General features: G+C 35.4%; 1 protein-coding gene across 1 annotated transcript; it reads left to right on the forward strand.

Annotated features, from left to right (window-relative positions):
• The first annotated feature begins 5,159 nt into the window (after nucleotides 1-5,159).
• LOC103947739 (vacuolar protein sorting-associated protein 41 homolog) lies at nucleotides 5,160-15,869 on the forward strand. The gene is given in 22 exon segments (XM_009358687.3): nucleotides 5,160-5,399; nucleotides 5,402-5,559; nucleotides 6,459-6,728; nucleotides 6,805-6,984; nucleotides 7,587-7,847; nucleotides 8,367-8,502; nucleotides 8,594-8,684; nucleotides 9,548-9,650; nucleotides 10,910-11,013; nucleotides 11,122-11,215; nucleotides 11,344-11,499; nucleotides 11,582-11,644; nucleotides 11,824-11,889; nucleotides 12,243-12,443; nucleotides 13,267-13,344; nucleotides 13,426-13,545; nucleotides 13,649-13,729; nucleotides 13,845-13,913; nucleotides 13,915-13,931; nucleotides 14,858-14,894; nucleotides 14,896-14,940; nucleotides 15,028-15,869. Coding segments are annotated over 22 exon segments (2,874 nt in total). The 5' UTR covers nucleotides 5,160-5,293; the 3' UTR covers nucleotides 15,466-15,869.
• The last annotated feature ends 800 nt before the right edge of the window (nucleotides 15,870-16,669 follow it).

A 16,669-nucleotide genomic window follows, 5' to 3' on the forward strand; every position in this document is an offset into this window, starting at 1 on the left:
AATTTTAAATCTAACCGAAAAATTTGATCAAGTTGAGGAGCAGATAACTTAAATTAATCAAGTTTTATATAAACATTCTCATCAGCTCCACTATCTTTATAATAAAAATTAGAAAATTTAACTTTGAGCACAATAATCATAATAGAAGACCTAAGATTAATCATTTTGAAATAGAAAATGGGAAGTTGTTGTCTAGTTCTCTTTGTTATTTGTCAAGCTCTGATCCTGAGATATATCCACGATCGACACATGATGTCACCACGTACCTGATTATCTGTCATGCCTCGCCTTCAAGACACGACAAACAAAACAAATCAATGATTCAACAGTGCAGTAACTTTTTCTTTTATATCATTACCACATTAGTATTTAACTGTTTGCGTAACCTAAGACGAAATCAAGCCATTTAGAGTTCACACTTTATTTAAACCCCGACATTTCTCATATTACTTCTAGCAGGAAAAAAAAACACATACAGTTCTAGAATCACTCAATGAAACTCAACTAGCATGATTCACTATATTCCAAACTACATAATGAAACCATATACCCACCAAAATTGTCATTTCGTCATTCACACATCTCACAATATTTTCCAACACAATTCCATAATCACAACATATAATCAATTCCATGAACCCAAGTTTCACAATATTAACAGTTAACTATGCTGATCAATCAACAAGATCAAATATTACTTAACAAATTTTTTTAATAATGCCAACCTCTATAAGTTTTATTGTATTTCATTATTGAAATCTTATCTAGCATTATAACCATAAGTTATAGCCACAAGCATATTGAACAACTTCTATGCACAAGAATCTTGGATTCTGAACTAACTCAACGAAATCTAACATGAAATGAGATTCTAGACCAACTCAACGAAATCCAATCAAAGGTAGGGTTCCGGACCACTGAACGGAACCGAATGAGGCAAGGGATTATGGACTACTTAACGAAATCTAACTAGGAAGTTGTTGCCTATCGTGGATTTACCAAGCACAACCATAGGCATTTTTTAATAGTGTAAGCAGTGATCACCCATCATGGATACCAAGTATGATTAGCCCTCGAACATGTATGGTCCTTCATCATAAATATACAAAGTGAAACCATATTTTATAGTACTAGATAATGATCACCTATTGCAGATATACCAAGTATGATCATTTCTAAAATGCGTATGGTCTCTCATCGCAGATATACCAAACAAGACCATAATCATAGTCTAATAGTATAGCAATGAACACTCATCATAGATATACCAAGAATGATCACCCTCGAACAAGTAAGGTCCCCCATTGCAGATATACCAAGCAGAACCATATCACATGTATACCAAGCATGATCACTCCTAAAATGTTATGGTCTCTAATTGCGAATATACCAAGCAAAACCATATAGTATAGGTAGTGATCTACAATAGGCATAGTCTTATAGCTTTGTCTGTCGCGAAACATCCGCCAATTTGGGTCGAGTTTGAGCGAAAAATGTAGTTGGAGAGGCTCTCAAGCGATTGGTGATGGCATATGGTTTTGTCGTAGTCGAATTTTGTCGAATCGTCATTGAAATTTGTTGTAAGAAGCAGGTCGAAAACCTGGGTCACGTGTTAGAATGGGTCAGGTACATAACCATGTATCCAAAATGGAACCTCATCACATAATCTTGGACTTTTATGAATATCAAGCCCAAATTACTAATTTGCCCTAAACTTAGATTCGAGTGTTAGATTCAAGTGTTGCATGCTCGAATCTATCCCGAAGTGGAGAAACCTCATCTTGGCCGAGGGCTTTAAGCCTCTTTTCAACTGTCTCTAACTAATTGTTGGCCACAGATTAGGTAAAAGTCGACTTTATTCTTCCCCAACTTCTAATTGGTATCTTTTGTGCAAAAAAAACGATTAAGAAATTATTTTGTTGTGTTAATTTGAAATTTTTTTTACAAAAACCCAGATACTATCGAATTCCTGGCCGACGAATGACAAGAGGACCACCAAAGAATGAGGGAAAATATTTCGTCAACTTTAAGGATATATTCTCTTGCCATTACAATATACCAAATGACAGAAGGTATATTCTGTAAACTTTAACGACGATTGCATGCTTAGTAGATTGGTGTGCGTCGGCTCGGCGCTACTGTATGTTGCTTGGGTCAGCACGTTTTGGCTTCGGCCAGCACGTGGTGGCAGGTGAGCTACTTCAAATTCAATTTTTGATCACTTTAAAGTCCCATTATTGAGCAAACTAAGGGAAATTAGCTTTATTACATTAATTGTCATTAGTTGAATGACTAGTGTAGTAATTTTCCATATAAAAAAGGACTACCCAAAAGAATATTGTGGACATAATAGGTAGAGTGGCTATGACCCCGTAACATACCAGTGAGTGGATCTTTTTGTTTTACAAACAATATATATATATATATATATATATATTATATGGACGGATATGTGGCATTATATTTTTACGCAAGATTTTACATAGATTTTAGACCATTAGATTAGTTAATGGTTGAGCTGTAATCTTATTAGTCTAATTTATTTTATAATTTAAACAATTATGTATAGAAAAGAAAATCCTTAATTAGGATTTTATACTCTTTCCTCTTCGTGTTTCAATTAATTCTGACCTCCCTTAATTTCTCATTCCACTCTTTATTGTTTTTATTCCAGTTCTCTCCCTATTAATGCTCCTGCATATTTTTTATTGTCCATTTGTCTTGCTATCTCATTATTTTTGTTTAGAGATGTGCTTCTCATTATTCGATTCTCCTTCCTTTTTTTCCCTAATCTTGACGGTCACATAAGTACAGTGAGAATTTTATATATAGTTTTCCTCGATAACTGCTTTTAAATATCATGATAACTTTGCATTTATTATATTGATTGTGATAATAAACCTGTAACATGACATTTTTATATCATATCTACTTATAATTACATGTTTGCGCTGCTGTCTTTTATTGTACTGGTTTGGGCGCAAGACGAACCTATGTGTTATTCGCATCACACTGTTTACATCTCTTTAGATCCAGAGTAGGTGACAGCTTGTTCCCCCTTATTGTGGTGGTAGAAATCCCGTAGGGTGTTGACATACATGTATGGTATAGTACTAGAAGGTAAACCTTAACACCAAACATGTTTATGTAGTTACTTCCTACGCGTCTGTGTGCCTTCATTAGATAATGTGCATTGATTTTTGTGATAGTGGTTTGAGATATTTTTTAATAGCACCCTATATCCTTGGACTCATTTGTATTGTAAGGTACCTTACTACCTATTCTTATATTATTATTTTAAAAAATTGTACACATGTTTTATAATAAGGGGTTGCACATTATAGTTTTCAATAACTTTGTTTTATAGGCCAACTCACCCTTATATTTCGCCCCTCCAGTACCAAGAGATTGAGCTTGTTGGAGTACGAATATACTTGAGGAACTAGCTAACCTGAAGTATGTTATCTTTTGCAATAATAATCATCCTTTATGGATAATACTATTTTTTATTTTTTATTTTATTTTACTTCTTGCATTATGCTCTAAACTTCATGTTTTGTAATAAGGGTTTCCACCCAATCACGCTGTACGCTCTGATATATTTAATAAAAGTTTAAATTTATTTGCACTTTTACATGTCAACCATACTTTATGGCTTGATCACCCTCTAGATATCAGCCAACACATCATTGTTCAGATGGACGCATGCACTTTCCAAGATGGGATGTGTCATCACTGCCACAACTTCTTGTTTTTAACCCCAATCTTCCAACCACCACTCTCCCACTTTTGAAGAAGAAAAGCATTCCCAATTCCCTAAACCTCTTGGAATTCAAATACCTCATTCGTATAGGGAGTCCAATTCCGCCAACTTTAGGAGTTGAATTCCTTATTTCGTGTGGGCTCCACCACTCTCTTGACTCCTTCTAAATTTAAATGCTTGAATACTTCATGATCAAAATTCAACTTTCTATATTTATTCCAATAATGAGTAGGTAAACATGGCATCGATTTTTTGACTCAATTTAGAACACACTAAAAAGTGACATTTTGTTTGTACCATGGACAATTAAAAAAAAAAAAGTAATTTTAGCTACACTCCTAAAAAGTGACATTTGCCTTATAAACCTTAAGAGGCGCCATTTTACTCTCTGAAACTCGATTTCGAGTCCACTTTGCCTCTAAAACACAAAAGTCGCCACTTTGCTCTCTTAAACTCAATTTCGATCCCACGTTGGCCTTGAAACTCAAAAGTCGCCACTTTACTTCCTAAAACTCGATTTCGGTTCTACTTTGCCTTATAAAATTCAAAAGTTGTCACTTTACTTCTTGAAACTCAATATTTACTCCAGTTTGACTTGTTTCTATGTATTCCGTTAATAACTGTTTACTTATGTGCATTATTAAGGTCCTCATTGAAGTGGCACAAGTATAAAGTTAACATTTTTAATCATATTATATAACATTATCACTTCTCCCTCCATCTCCAGCCACCTTAACATTAATTTTGTCAGTTCTTATGTTCATAATGGAGGCGGCAATTGAAGAAAGAAAATGATTATTTTTGTTCCTTTTTACTATTTATTTATTTTTGGGACAATTATAAAATTTAAATGGCTGAACTTATTTTAAAAATAGAAACAAGACAATATAAAGTGAATTTTGAGTTTTAAGGACTAAAGTGGCGGGTTTTGAGTTCTAGAAAGGAGAGTCAAATTAAAATCGAGTTTCAAAAAATAAATAATGATGCTTGAGTTCCAATAAAACGACGACGGTTGACTTTTAAATATTTTTTTGATGAAGAAGTTTATTAGACTTTTGAGTTTCAAATGAAATGTGAAATTAAAATCAAGTTTTACAAAGTGCACTTAAAAATAAGGAAAACTAATGAAAATGCCTTGAAAATTTTGAGTTTTAACGATAAGGACAAAATAAAGGCTAAAGTGAATAGTATCAGGATTGACTTTTTAGTGTAAAAATATAATTTTTTTTATTAAAGTAAACAGTACCGTAAGTTTTTCGTTAAAATTTCTAAAATAAAGAAAACTAATAAAAAAAAAGCTTAAAAAAAAGCTTTAGAAAAGAAAAAATGACATTAGGTGGCGCTCATTCTGCGTTCATAACCCACTCTTTTGTCCCTTGCAAATAAATAGCTTAGTCTACAAACCGAAGGTACCCACACGAAGGAAAACTCAAACCAAACAGATCTCTCTCTTCCAGTTCTCAACTCAATCATTCTTCCGCCTGTCTCTCCGAGGCGACGAAGCAACCACGAGAAGAGCTGAAGACGTACATGACAATGGCCCCGATTCCGCCCGATAACGGCGTCGCAGGCGACGACGAGAGAGAGGATGATGGCGAGGAGGAAGAAGAAGAGGAAGAGGAGGAAGAAGAAGAAGAGAGGAAGAGGAGCCGAGGCTCAAGTACCAGCGAATGGGAGGCAGCATTCCCACACTATTAACGAGCGATGTGGCGTCGTGCATAGCCGTCGCAGAACGAATGATCGCGCTCGGGACTCACGGCGGCACCGTTCATATTCTCGATTTTCTCGGGAATCAGGTGAGGAACTGAGCTTGAATTCAATTCAATTTTGCATGTTTTGAATCGATAGTGGTTGGGATCATTGCATTGACGGGTAGGTTAGTGCGATTCGGGGGAATTGAGTAGGATGTAAAATTGAAGTTGAGCTGATTGGATCTGGTTTTTCTCGGTAATTTTTAAATTTTTACATGTTTTACCGGAGAGTTGAATGTAAGGGTTTTAAACCAAGTGGCATTTAGTTTGGGATGGTCAATCGGGTTTTTGCAATTAGCTCAATTGGGAATATAAAAAGAACGCTACTTTAGTTAAATTTCATTTGGTTAATTATATGCAGGAGTTATAGAGCTGTTTCCTATGATGTTTCTGTACTTTTAAGTTTTTGGTCCAATCATGAATCAGAATATGAAAGCTTATTCTTAAGTTTTGTATTCAAACGTTGGCGTGCTAATTGAATTTTTGGCTATGGTGAACTTATACTCACAGAACCGAGCGCAATGGCGTTCTAGGATTCATATAGCCAACCCCACTTAGTGGGAAAAGGCTTTGTTGTTGTTGTTGGTGAACTTATACTTGTAGGGTGATTTAACTCTACTTGTCCGAAAATCAGTCACTCAAAACATTTATTGTTTGATGGGTAAATAACCTATGCAATAGGTTACAGAATGCAAAGTTTAACCTTGACAAGCATTGTAGGTAGTTTGCAATGTCTGTATGTTGTTTGCAAAGATGATTTCTTTGGGATATCTGTAGGTAGTTTTTGAACTCACAGTTCTTAAATTCCGCCGTCAGTACTAAATTTCTTGGTACGGGTGTTAATACTCAATATCAAGTTATGGTTGATATACTGTTGCATTTTGCACCTGATTTATCATTGAAGGCAATATGCCAATATTATGTACTTGATTACTTCTTTACAGGTTAAGGAATTCCCTGCTCATACTGCTGCAGTGAATGATCTTAGCTTCGACATAGAAGGTGAATTTATAGGAAGCTGTTCAGATGATGGGTCTGTTGTGATAAGCAGTCTTTTCACTGATGAGAAAATGAGGTTTGAGTATCATCGCCCAATGAAGGCTATTGCCCTGGATCCAGATTATGCAAAAAAATCATCTAGAAGATTTGTAGCTGGTGGTTTAGCTGGTCATTTGTATTTTAATACAAAAAGATGGCTGGGCTTTAAAGATCAGGTTTGTACTAAATTATACTCAAAAGCATGGTAAAAGGATTTCCGAGCATGTTTTCTAATTTCTCAAGGCAATGTAGGTTTTGCACTCTGGTGAAGGTCCTATACATGCAGTGAAGTGGAGAACGAGTCTCATTGCTTGGGCTAATGATGCAGGTGTGAAAGTGTACGATACTGCAAATGATCAACGTATAACATTCATTGAAAGGCCACGAGGAAGCCCACGTCCTGAGCTTTTGCTTCCTCACTTATTTTGGCAGGTTAGTGAAAGAGTGTCATGCTCACAGTATTTACATACACACGTGACTACTTTATAAGTTTTGATGCTGTGCATGTTAGTGCAACTTGTGTAAAGTGCTTGTATTGGGTGATTCTGTAGTGCATTTTGAGCTTTAAAGTTGTACAGTTTTAGGGATTTATGTCTAGTTAAGTAGAATGAAATAGCGTTGAGATTTGAAAAGTAAAGAAGGGACATTGTGGCAGATTGCTGGAGTTCTGGGGAAGCAGGTAATCTTGGGATTTTAATGCCTGTTTCAAGGGTAATTGAGGGATAAAGTAGCTTGAAATTGAAATGAGTAGTTCATGCTGCTGGCTGCCCATCTCTTTCAAGCCCAAGGCAATCAAGCAAAAGGCCTCTCTGCTGCTTGTCAAAATGGACTTATAACTCTAGGACTAATGGTTCAATCTCAAAACTGATTTAACCCTGAGGTCCTTAATAAATCAGCTTCATGATATATAAGACTTTTAGTATGAAAAATACCAGCTAAACTTCCTTTCCTATTGCACAACCTTTTCTTCTTCATCCTTCAAATAAAGTACTTGTGTCGTTTCATTATTGCTCACTGCACTTCATCATATTCAGGATGACTCATTGTTGGTCATTGGCTGGGGAACATCAATCAAAATCACATCGATAAAAACAAATCAGTCTAGAGCCACCAATGGGACATATAACCATGTCCCATTGTCTGGTATGAACCAAGTGGATATTGTGGCATCCTTTCAGACCAGCTATTTCATTTCTGGGATTGCCCCTTTTGGTGACACTTTGGTTGTTCTAGCCTATATCCCTGGTGAAGAAGATGGGGAGAAGGAATTTAGTAGCTCTGCTCCATCACGACAGGTACTTTTTTCCCCTTTGTTCTGTATGATATGTATTTTATTTTTTTAAAAACTTTTCTAATTTACAAATGCAGGCCCCTTCTTTGTTTTTCCTTGGGGTCAAATGTTGTAAATTGCTGAAAGTGATTTCTCCTTGAAGGTGTTCATTAAACTTTTTTGAAAAATGCAACCTTACTTTTTGTTTAACATTTAGAATATTTGCATTTATTTTATTTATTTATTTATTTATTTATTTTTTTTTGTGGAATGAGTTAGATGCTTCTACATGTCAATTGTGAGAGGTGAAGCATTGTTTAATTTGGCAGAATAATTTGTCAGTGCAACGTTTTCATTGTTCTCTTTTATTTTTTAATGGTTTATTTACCTTTTGTTGTTATCAAGATTTTCCTTCCTCACATAATTCGGTTTCCATTATTAACTGTAAAGTAAGTTGGAACTTACCCACTTTTCATCTTCTATTGTAGGTCATGCTATGACTGTTTCCCTGTTATTGTATCTAACTCTTATAATATATTTGAAGCAGGGAAATGCAGAGAGACCAGAAGTACGTATTGTAACATGGAATAATGATGAACTTTCAACAGATGCCTTACCTGTACATGGCTTTGAGCATTACAAGGCAAAGGACTATTCCCTTGCTCACGCACCTTTCTCAGGTTAACATACTTTGTTTTTGAATGTCATTGTCGAATAATAGCAGAATAATTTACATTTATATAGCTGTAAAACCCTTTAGTTTGAATCTAGGTAGCAGCTATGCTGGTGGCCAGTGGGCCGAAGGTGATGAACCACTGTACTATATTGTTTCCCCAAAGGATGTAGTCATTGCAAAACCGAGGTCAGTACTCTCTTTCTATTTGCGCTTCTCTAGAGTTATGATACATAAGCATTTTTGTAATGCATAGAGTAATTCTCTCTATCTACTCTTGAGTTTCATAGAGAAGAATCGATCTTCTAGTCCTAGTAAAACTTTGGTGCTTGTGGCCCAGAATGATCTTGTTTCATTGTCTCATCCATGGTTTAAGAACACAATTATCACAAAAAAGACAGATGATTTGCCAGACTTTTCAGAAACCCAGATATAGACATCACAGTTAGGGATATCCAGAACAATTCTAGAAGAGATATGGTACTTTCACATTGTCAATCCCAGCCTCTGCTGACATCTTGGGTTTAAAGGAAGTTCAAAAAAAAAAAAAAAAAGGTTTGGGGTGGGGGCCAAACACTAAAGGTGCACACAACCACCTCCAATGATCTTCTGAAAATTAGAATCTGAAGGTCAGCCTAAGACTTGCTAAAACCACTGGTCCCATACTTGAAGGGCAAAGGATATCAATCTAAAAATCTGCATTTAATTATTTTTTGAAGAAAAACAAGTAGTAAACTTATGAGTTGCTTCATAAGACTTATCCTTTTATTTTATCTTTTGGTAACTTTTAAATTTAGTACATTTCTTACCATGCTTTTATATTTTGTACATCCCCCCTCTAATGGTTGCCTTCTTACATGAGTTAGGGATTCTTTCCTGTGTAGTGATTGCATATGTTTACGTCTTTGAGATTGATTTGATAAGGATGAGGAGTACTTAAGCGGAGGAGAATTCGTTGAATCTTATGCAATCATAAAATCTTCATAGATTTAGATATATTTTAATCTGGTCTTGCTAATGTGATAAGAATTGAATGCATATATCCTTTTCAGAGATGCGGAAGATCATATTGCGTGGCTTCTTCAACATGGTTGGCATGAAAAAGCTTTGGCTGCAGTTGAAGCGGGCCAGGGACGGAGTGAACTTCTTGATGAGGTATTAACATTTCATTCTCGTTTTCATATCACAATAGAGAAAACATAGCAGTGTAGGAGTTCTTTTCAAATTAGTTTCTAAGTGCCATAAATAAGGACGGAGGCATGCTAAGGCCCACTGGGGGTTAGCTGCCCCTCACATTTTTTCCCATTGTTTGGAGAAATAAATCTTCATGGCCCACTGGGCGTAGCTGCCCCCGCTCACATTTGTTCACATTGTCAAAATCACATAGGGGAGACAGCTATCACACATTACCCACAACACTCCCTTTTATTCACACCTATTATAAATACAATGTTTTTCGAGTTATGCAGTTTTATTTCTCAAATGTGATTTTGACAAAATCATAGTTTAGCGAGTTTGTGTCTTGAGGAATTAGAGGAAAAAAGAGGCATCGAATGTGCCTATTGTAATGTGTCATACTGGAATATCTATTTATGGACCAAACTATGTAACAGATTATGTGCCTATTGTACTGTAACAAGTGAATTGTAGTGACCACGTGATGTGATTACTGGTTTGTGGCCCTTATTGCATTCCTCTTTTTTCTTATGTTTTTTCAATTTTGGTCAATAGTTTTACTTAAAATTGTTCAAAGTCCACCAGAAATTTTTTTCTGGTTCTATCCCTGGCCATAGTTCTGTTGACATAACTACCATATTGACAAGTTTCTCAGCTGCACACTTTTTAGCCTTCTGGCTAAATTTGTGGATTACCACTTTTTCTTAGCTTTAAAGTTGAACCCACTTAAGTTAGTTGGATCATATATAAATGTGGATCATTTAGATTCTTATGCTCCTTGGTCTTGTGTGATTATTAACATTTAGGGAAATGATAAACAACATAGATATAAGAAAAGAAAAACTGCATGAGAAGCTTTCTAAGATTGATGTACCTCTGATTCATATAACAGCCAAAGTTTCATTTTTTTCCCTTCCAAAAGTAATATATTGAACAAAGTTCTTTGAGCGACCTTAAGTTCCATGATAAGCTATTCTCGATTTTCACACAAGACTCTATTGTCACATATTTTGTAACTGTAAAACTATTATCAAATATTTGGATTTTTCTTACATGGCTATTTAGTTGCTGTTGCATGTGCACAGCTTAAGAAATTTATTTTGTGGCTTTGTTTTGTAATACCTGAGCTTATTCCCTTGTACTTACACTGTTAAATTCCCTGCAAGTTCAGTTAATTGCACGGTTTAAAAGATTTAGTTAATTGCACGGTTTGCTTAATTTTTCTTTCCTTTCTCTAGGTTGGTTCTAGATACCTTGATCATTTGATTGTGGAAAGAAAATATGCTGAAGCTGCATCTTTATGCCCTAAATTATTGCGAGGATCTGCTTCAGCATGGGAAAGGTAGTAACTACCCTTTTTGTGACCCATTTTTTACAATCTTCCCAGTAAATAATTGGAAATTCTGGCATGCAATCTTCCAAATAACTTGGAGCGGACTGTGCTTCACAGATGGGTTTTCCACTTTGCTCATTTGCGTCAGCTTCCCGTGTTAGTCCCATATATTCCAACAGAAAACCCAAGACTGCGTGATACTGCTTATGAGGTTTGTAAGGACAACATTTTTAATTGCAGTTGAACTGCTAATTTTTTTTTTACAATCTTTGAGTTGACAAATAGGGAAAGCTTGATATCTTGGTTTCATTTATCAAAATTTTTATTGTGTGCTGTAAGGTTGCTCTTGTAGCTCTCGCTACAAATCCATCTTTTCATAAGGAGCTTGTGTCAACTGTTAAATCTTGGCCACCCGTGATCTACTCTTCACTGCCTGTTATCTCAGCTATAGAACCTCAGCTTAATACATCGTCCATGACAGATGCCCTTAAGGAGGTCGGTCAGGAATAATTTATTTGGAATATGAATTTTTAAATTATGATAATTCTTATTTTTTAACATCCACTCTCTTGTTCAGGCACTAGCAGTGTTGTATGAGATTGATGGGCAGTATGAGAAAGCATTCGCACTATATGCTGATGTAAGTGTTCTTGATGCATATTCATGTGCAACACCTTTATTCACAAAGCACAGCTACAATTTGAAGTGATTAAATAATATTTAACATCTTCATAAGGTTGTCTGCGAATTGAGCTGTTGCATCAATTACTATGTTTTGATATTAACTTCAAATTTCTTTTGTTCTTTCTGGATTTCCAGCTTTTGAAGCCAGACATTTTTTCCTTCATTGAAAAGCACAATCTGTATGATTCGATTCGGGAAAAGGTATTGGTAAATATGTTCAATTTATATGTTGTAAGTTGGAATTTATGGTTTCTCTTTTTACTGCCATCCATTGAAAAGTTTATGTTTCCAAATGATAATGGTCTTTTTGTGATTTTCCCGAGAAGGTAACTTTCACAATTTCACCAAAAATTTGGTTTTGATATCAAATATTATCAATAATGGCGTCATCATTCTCTTTCTAAAATTGAAAACATGCAATATTACCTACATAATCTTATATTAGGGGTTGGGGATGTTTGTAATTAAAAAAGAGAAGAATACTTTTCAATTTTGCGGCTATTTTGTTTTACTGTCTAATTTTATGTGCTTGGTTGTCACCTCTATGTTTGCAGGTTGTCCAATTAATGATGCTAGATTGCAAGCTTGCCGTTCCTTTGTTGATCCAAAACAAGGATTTAATAACTCCATCTGAAGTTGTCAACCAACTTTTGAATGCAAGTGATAAGTGTGATTCCAGATATTTCTTGCATGCATACTTGCATTCACTATTTGAAGCAGACCCTCATTCTGGAAAAGAATTTCACGATATGCAGGTATTGTGGAAAGCTGAAATAATTTAGCTGCCCATGAAATTATACTGGCTTCTGTTCTTTCAAATTCTCATTGTATGCACTATGAAGCTACTTATACTTAATCATTGCATTAACTCTATCAACTTCCTGCAAAATATAGTTGAATTTTTCTGGATATCAGTTGATATGTCTCTTAATATTCTATATATCTTATCAAGATAAGTGCAAAATTGATTTCGGGGCAGACAAATGTAATCAACTAGGTTTATGGGAGCTTTTGGGTTAGCGTTTCAGATGGTTATTATATTAAACAATTTTCTTTTCTAATCTAACTAAAGTACCATGATAATTGCCTTGTCATTTCCCGTTGTAGAGAAGACTTGTCATTCTCATGTAATTTGGGTACTATGAGTTGTATCCTATTGCATCGAGATGTGTTCGGGGTGATTATATTCTCCAATCACTTGTACATGGACTAACTTGACATTGTATGACTGTTTAGTATTTCCAAGTTTAAGGAAAGAACTGGTTTTTCCTTTTAGAATTAGACCTTCATATTGCTGGTTTTCATGGTTTTGGTATGTGGGAAAGATTGAAACTGAAATTGCATGTCTTTGTTATTGGTTATAATATGTATTTGGTACCATATAATTGTTATAATAGTTTCCATTTACAAAGCGTTCTTAAGGTATCTATTTCTTTATTTCTCTTTTATTCTATTACTTCTCATGCAAGAGCTTGTATTTGGTGCTTCGAAAGATGTTGTGCCAGTGTGGTGAAATTGTATCTATATCTTGTGTGCATGCCATTGAACTCTTGTGGTGTCATTTGTTTACTGTGGTAGGTAGAGCTTTATGCAGAATATGATCCAAAGATGCTACTTCCTTTTCTTCGCAGTAGTCAACATTATACCCTGGAGAAGGTTTGATCGAGTTCATAAATGATCAGTTTTGATGAACTTTAAATGCTCTTCAATGCATTGACACCTGATAATATATATCAGGCATATGAAATTTGTGTCGGAAGAGATCTTTTAAAGGAGCAAGTCTTCATTCTTGGAAGAATGGGAAATGCTAAACAAGCCCTTGCTGTAATCATAAATAAACTTGGGGATATTGAAGAGGTACCTATTATTTCATTATATATCTTCAGTTGTTCCTTTGGAGTTATTTTTTCTCTTCACATTGAACTATGGTGATAACAAGATGCGTTATGGTTGTGCACAGGCTGTAGAATTTGTAAATATGCAACATGATGATGAACTCTGGGAAGAGTTAATCCAGCAGTGTCTTCATAAACCTGAAATGGTATTTATTCTGGCTAGCCTGCAGATTTGGTATTTATGCAAAATACATTAGCTGGCTATATCTACAAGTCCTCTTCGGTATACTATCCTCTAATTTTTCTTCTACTAATTTACAGGTAGGCATGTTGTTGGAGCACACAGTTGGAAACCTAGATCCTCTTTATATTGTGAATATGGTTCCCAACTGGATTGGAGATTCCTAGGTTAGTTTGATCAGAATATTGTGGTGGTGTATTCTTGTATTCATTCTCTATCAAATAATGGATTTCTTCCCTTCTTCTGGAATTCTTAGCATGGTATTTTAAGCATGAAAGTCATTGGATTCTTCATATGTTGTTATTGGGCCTTATAAATTTTGATCATCTTGGCGATTCCTAGGTCAGTTTGATCAGAATATTGTGGTGGTATATTCTTGTATTCCATCTCTATCATATAATGTTTCTTCTTGTGTTAAAACCCTGACCTGTGTGGAAAGTAACACCTCTTATTTCCTGTAGGTACAAGAGTACATGCCTTGATTTTAATTAGCTAATTACTTTCTATTAAGTTAGATAAATAGATAACCACAGACAGAGACATGGGTCCCTTTCTTCTATTGACATTCCTTGACTTTGTATGTGATTTGTATATCACAAGTTAGAGGTCTATCATGTTTTCTTTGTATTTTGGTAGTGATGGTATATATTTAGAATTGTTCCAATTGTGCCAAGACAAGTAGAGATAACGGATAAACATAGAGGTAACAATTGTTTGTGTAGTGATTTGATTCTTGAATGAGGTAATAAGGACTTATGGAATAGCAAATACGAACAACTAAGCTGGTTTAAAAATTATGTTATAACTTTCTGGTTCTTCAACCTTATGCTAAGAAGCCAACATATTAGTTAGGTTTAGAATTTAGTATTGTTAAGCTTTATGGAGATGTAAGGTGTGATAGTGGGTTCTATTTTCTGTTGGGCCAAGTTAAGCGCGGCCGTTGCATCTTCCAAATTGATGTTGCAAGCATTAGGTGCAACTGTGTACATACATATACATGCAGAACTTGGATATTTTTCAGTTGTAAACATGAAGTTTAGGAATATTCTTCAATAAATATCTGTATTAACCTTCTGTAAATTTAAATTTTCAGGCTTAGGGATCGGCTAGTCAAAATCATCACCAATTACTAGGACCGAAACATCTCTAAGACACGGGTGCAATGATATTCTTAAGGTACGTTTGTTTTCCATTTTTAACCTTTGATTTGAATAAAAGAGCACCGTGCCAAAATCATGAGAGTTGGTGTTAACTTGGAAACAGGCTGATATCGTCAACCTCTTGGGCAAATACTACAAAGAGGCAACGCATGGAATTTACTTGAGCAATGAAGAAGATGAGGCACGGTCAAAGAGAAATGATAGTAGGGCTTCTCAGGTGATTGAGAAATCGGTAGGTGTGAGAAGTATGGAGGTTAAATCAAAACCTAGGGGCGGTGCAAGGTGTTGCATGTGTTTCGATCCTTTTTCCATTCAAAATGTTAATGTCATTGTTTTCTTTTGCTGTCATGCTTATCACGTGACTTGTCTTATGGATTCCACCTATACGAGTGAAATGAAAGTCAGTGTGGCCAATCCTAGTGAGAGAGTAGACGATTATGGGTATGGTGATAGTGATGGTGATGATGATGATGACACCCAACCGGGTGGCTCTCGCATGCGTTGTATCTTATGTACTACTGCTGCTAGTGGGGTGAAGTGATGCATGCGCTTGATGTGAATGTTTGCAGGCTAATTATTCTTTTGATTCAGTTTTTTGTATGCTCGCGCAAGTGTGAGGCTTTTATTTATTCTTTTGTTGTGCTCATGGTGGTCCATTCGTGTATCATAGTTGTATGCATATTCTGGAAAGTGGCATTTATTCTTTGGCTAGCTTTTGAGGATTGATGCCATCCGAGCGTGTTTCTGTAGCGCAAGTTTTGCAGGTTTGTTGAGTTGATATGTACCTACATTGCGATTGATGGAGGTTGTTAGAGGCTGACAGAGTTTTCGGGAAGTGGAGGTTGACGGAGAAGCAATTTTATGTTTCGATTTGTTGTCATAATTTTGAATTTCTCCTCATTCAATATTACGATTCACAGCATTTTATCGAGTTGATTAGTAATCTTTGTTTGTCTTCTGTTTTATATGATTGGGCAAAAACGATCAGTATGATAGTGTGCCAAAGAACACTTACGAGTTATGATTGTTATCCATGATCATATCGTCTTAACAAATGGTGATTTAGAGCCAGATATAAATTTGTCACCAATTTGATGATGCTTTTTCTTGTCGGTTTGGTTTCAACCAAATGCACAGGTTGTCTAAATTAAGGGTTGGTTTGGCATTGCGGAAATTATTTTAAAAGCAGCTTTCTTAAAAAGCTTAGGCTAATTTGATTTATTTTCAGCAAATTTTGGTAGTTTTGTTCTATCGTTACAAAGAAAGATATGGTTTTCTTTAAATATTAAGTTCGACGTGGTTCTTTTTCCTCTCCTTTCGGCGAGAGTTCTTACGGACGGAGTCGTTTCGTTTTACATCACATCTTTAGGTTGAACTTTCGTTCTTACAACTTTTTGAAGTAGATATTTAACAGTGCAGAGGACGAGACACCTTTAAAACGAGTAACGGTAAGAAAATAAGGCATATGAGAAGCAAGTGGTGAATTGCAAAAGTGGTTACGGATTTCATTTTCAATCCACTACATTTTAAGTTCAAACCTCTCCCTTCCCTTCGCGTAGATTAGTGTTGAATATCTCTTATGTTCAAAAAAGGAAAGAAAAAAGAAAGGCATGAGAATAGGCAGAGTCAAAAACCAAAAGAAAACGAAAATGTTTAGCTTTTCTAGAAGCAGACAAGCAAGTGCCATGATCATAAATTACGTATGAAGAGAATAATGTTTTTGGTCAAAGCGCGAAACAATAACA

This window comes from the organism of the source record quoted next, unplaced genomic scaffold, assembly GCF_019419815.1.
Source record: "Pyrus x bretschneideri cultivar Hongxiangsu unplaced genomic scaffold, Pyrus_bretschneideri_v1 Contig29, whole genome shotgun sequence".
Lineage (NCBI taxonomy): Eukaryota > Viridiplantae > Streptophyta > Magnoliopsida > Rosales > Rosaceae > Pyrus > Pyrus x bretschneideri.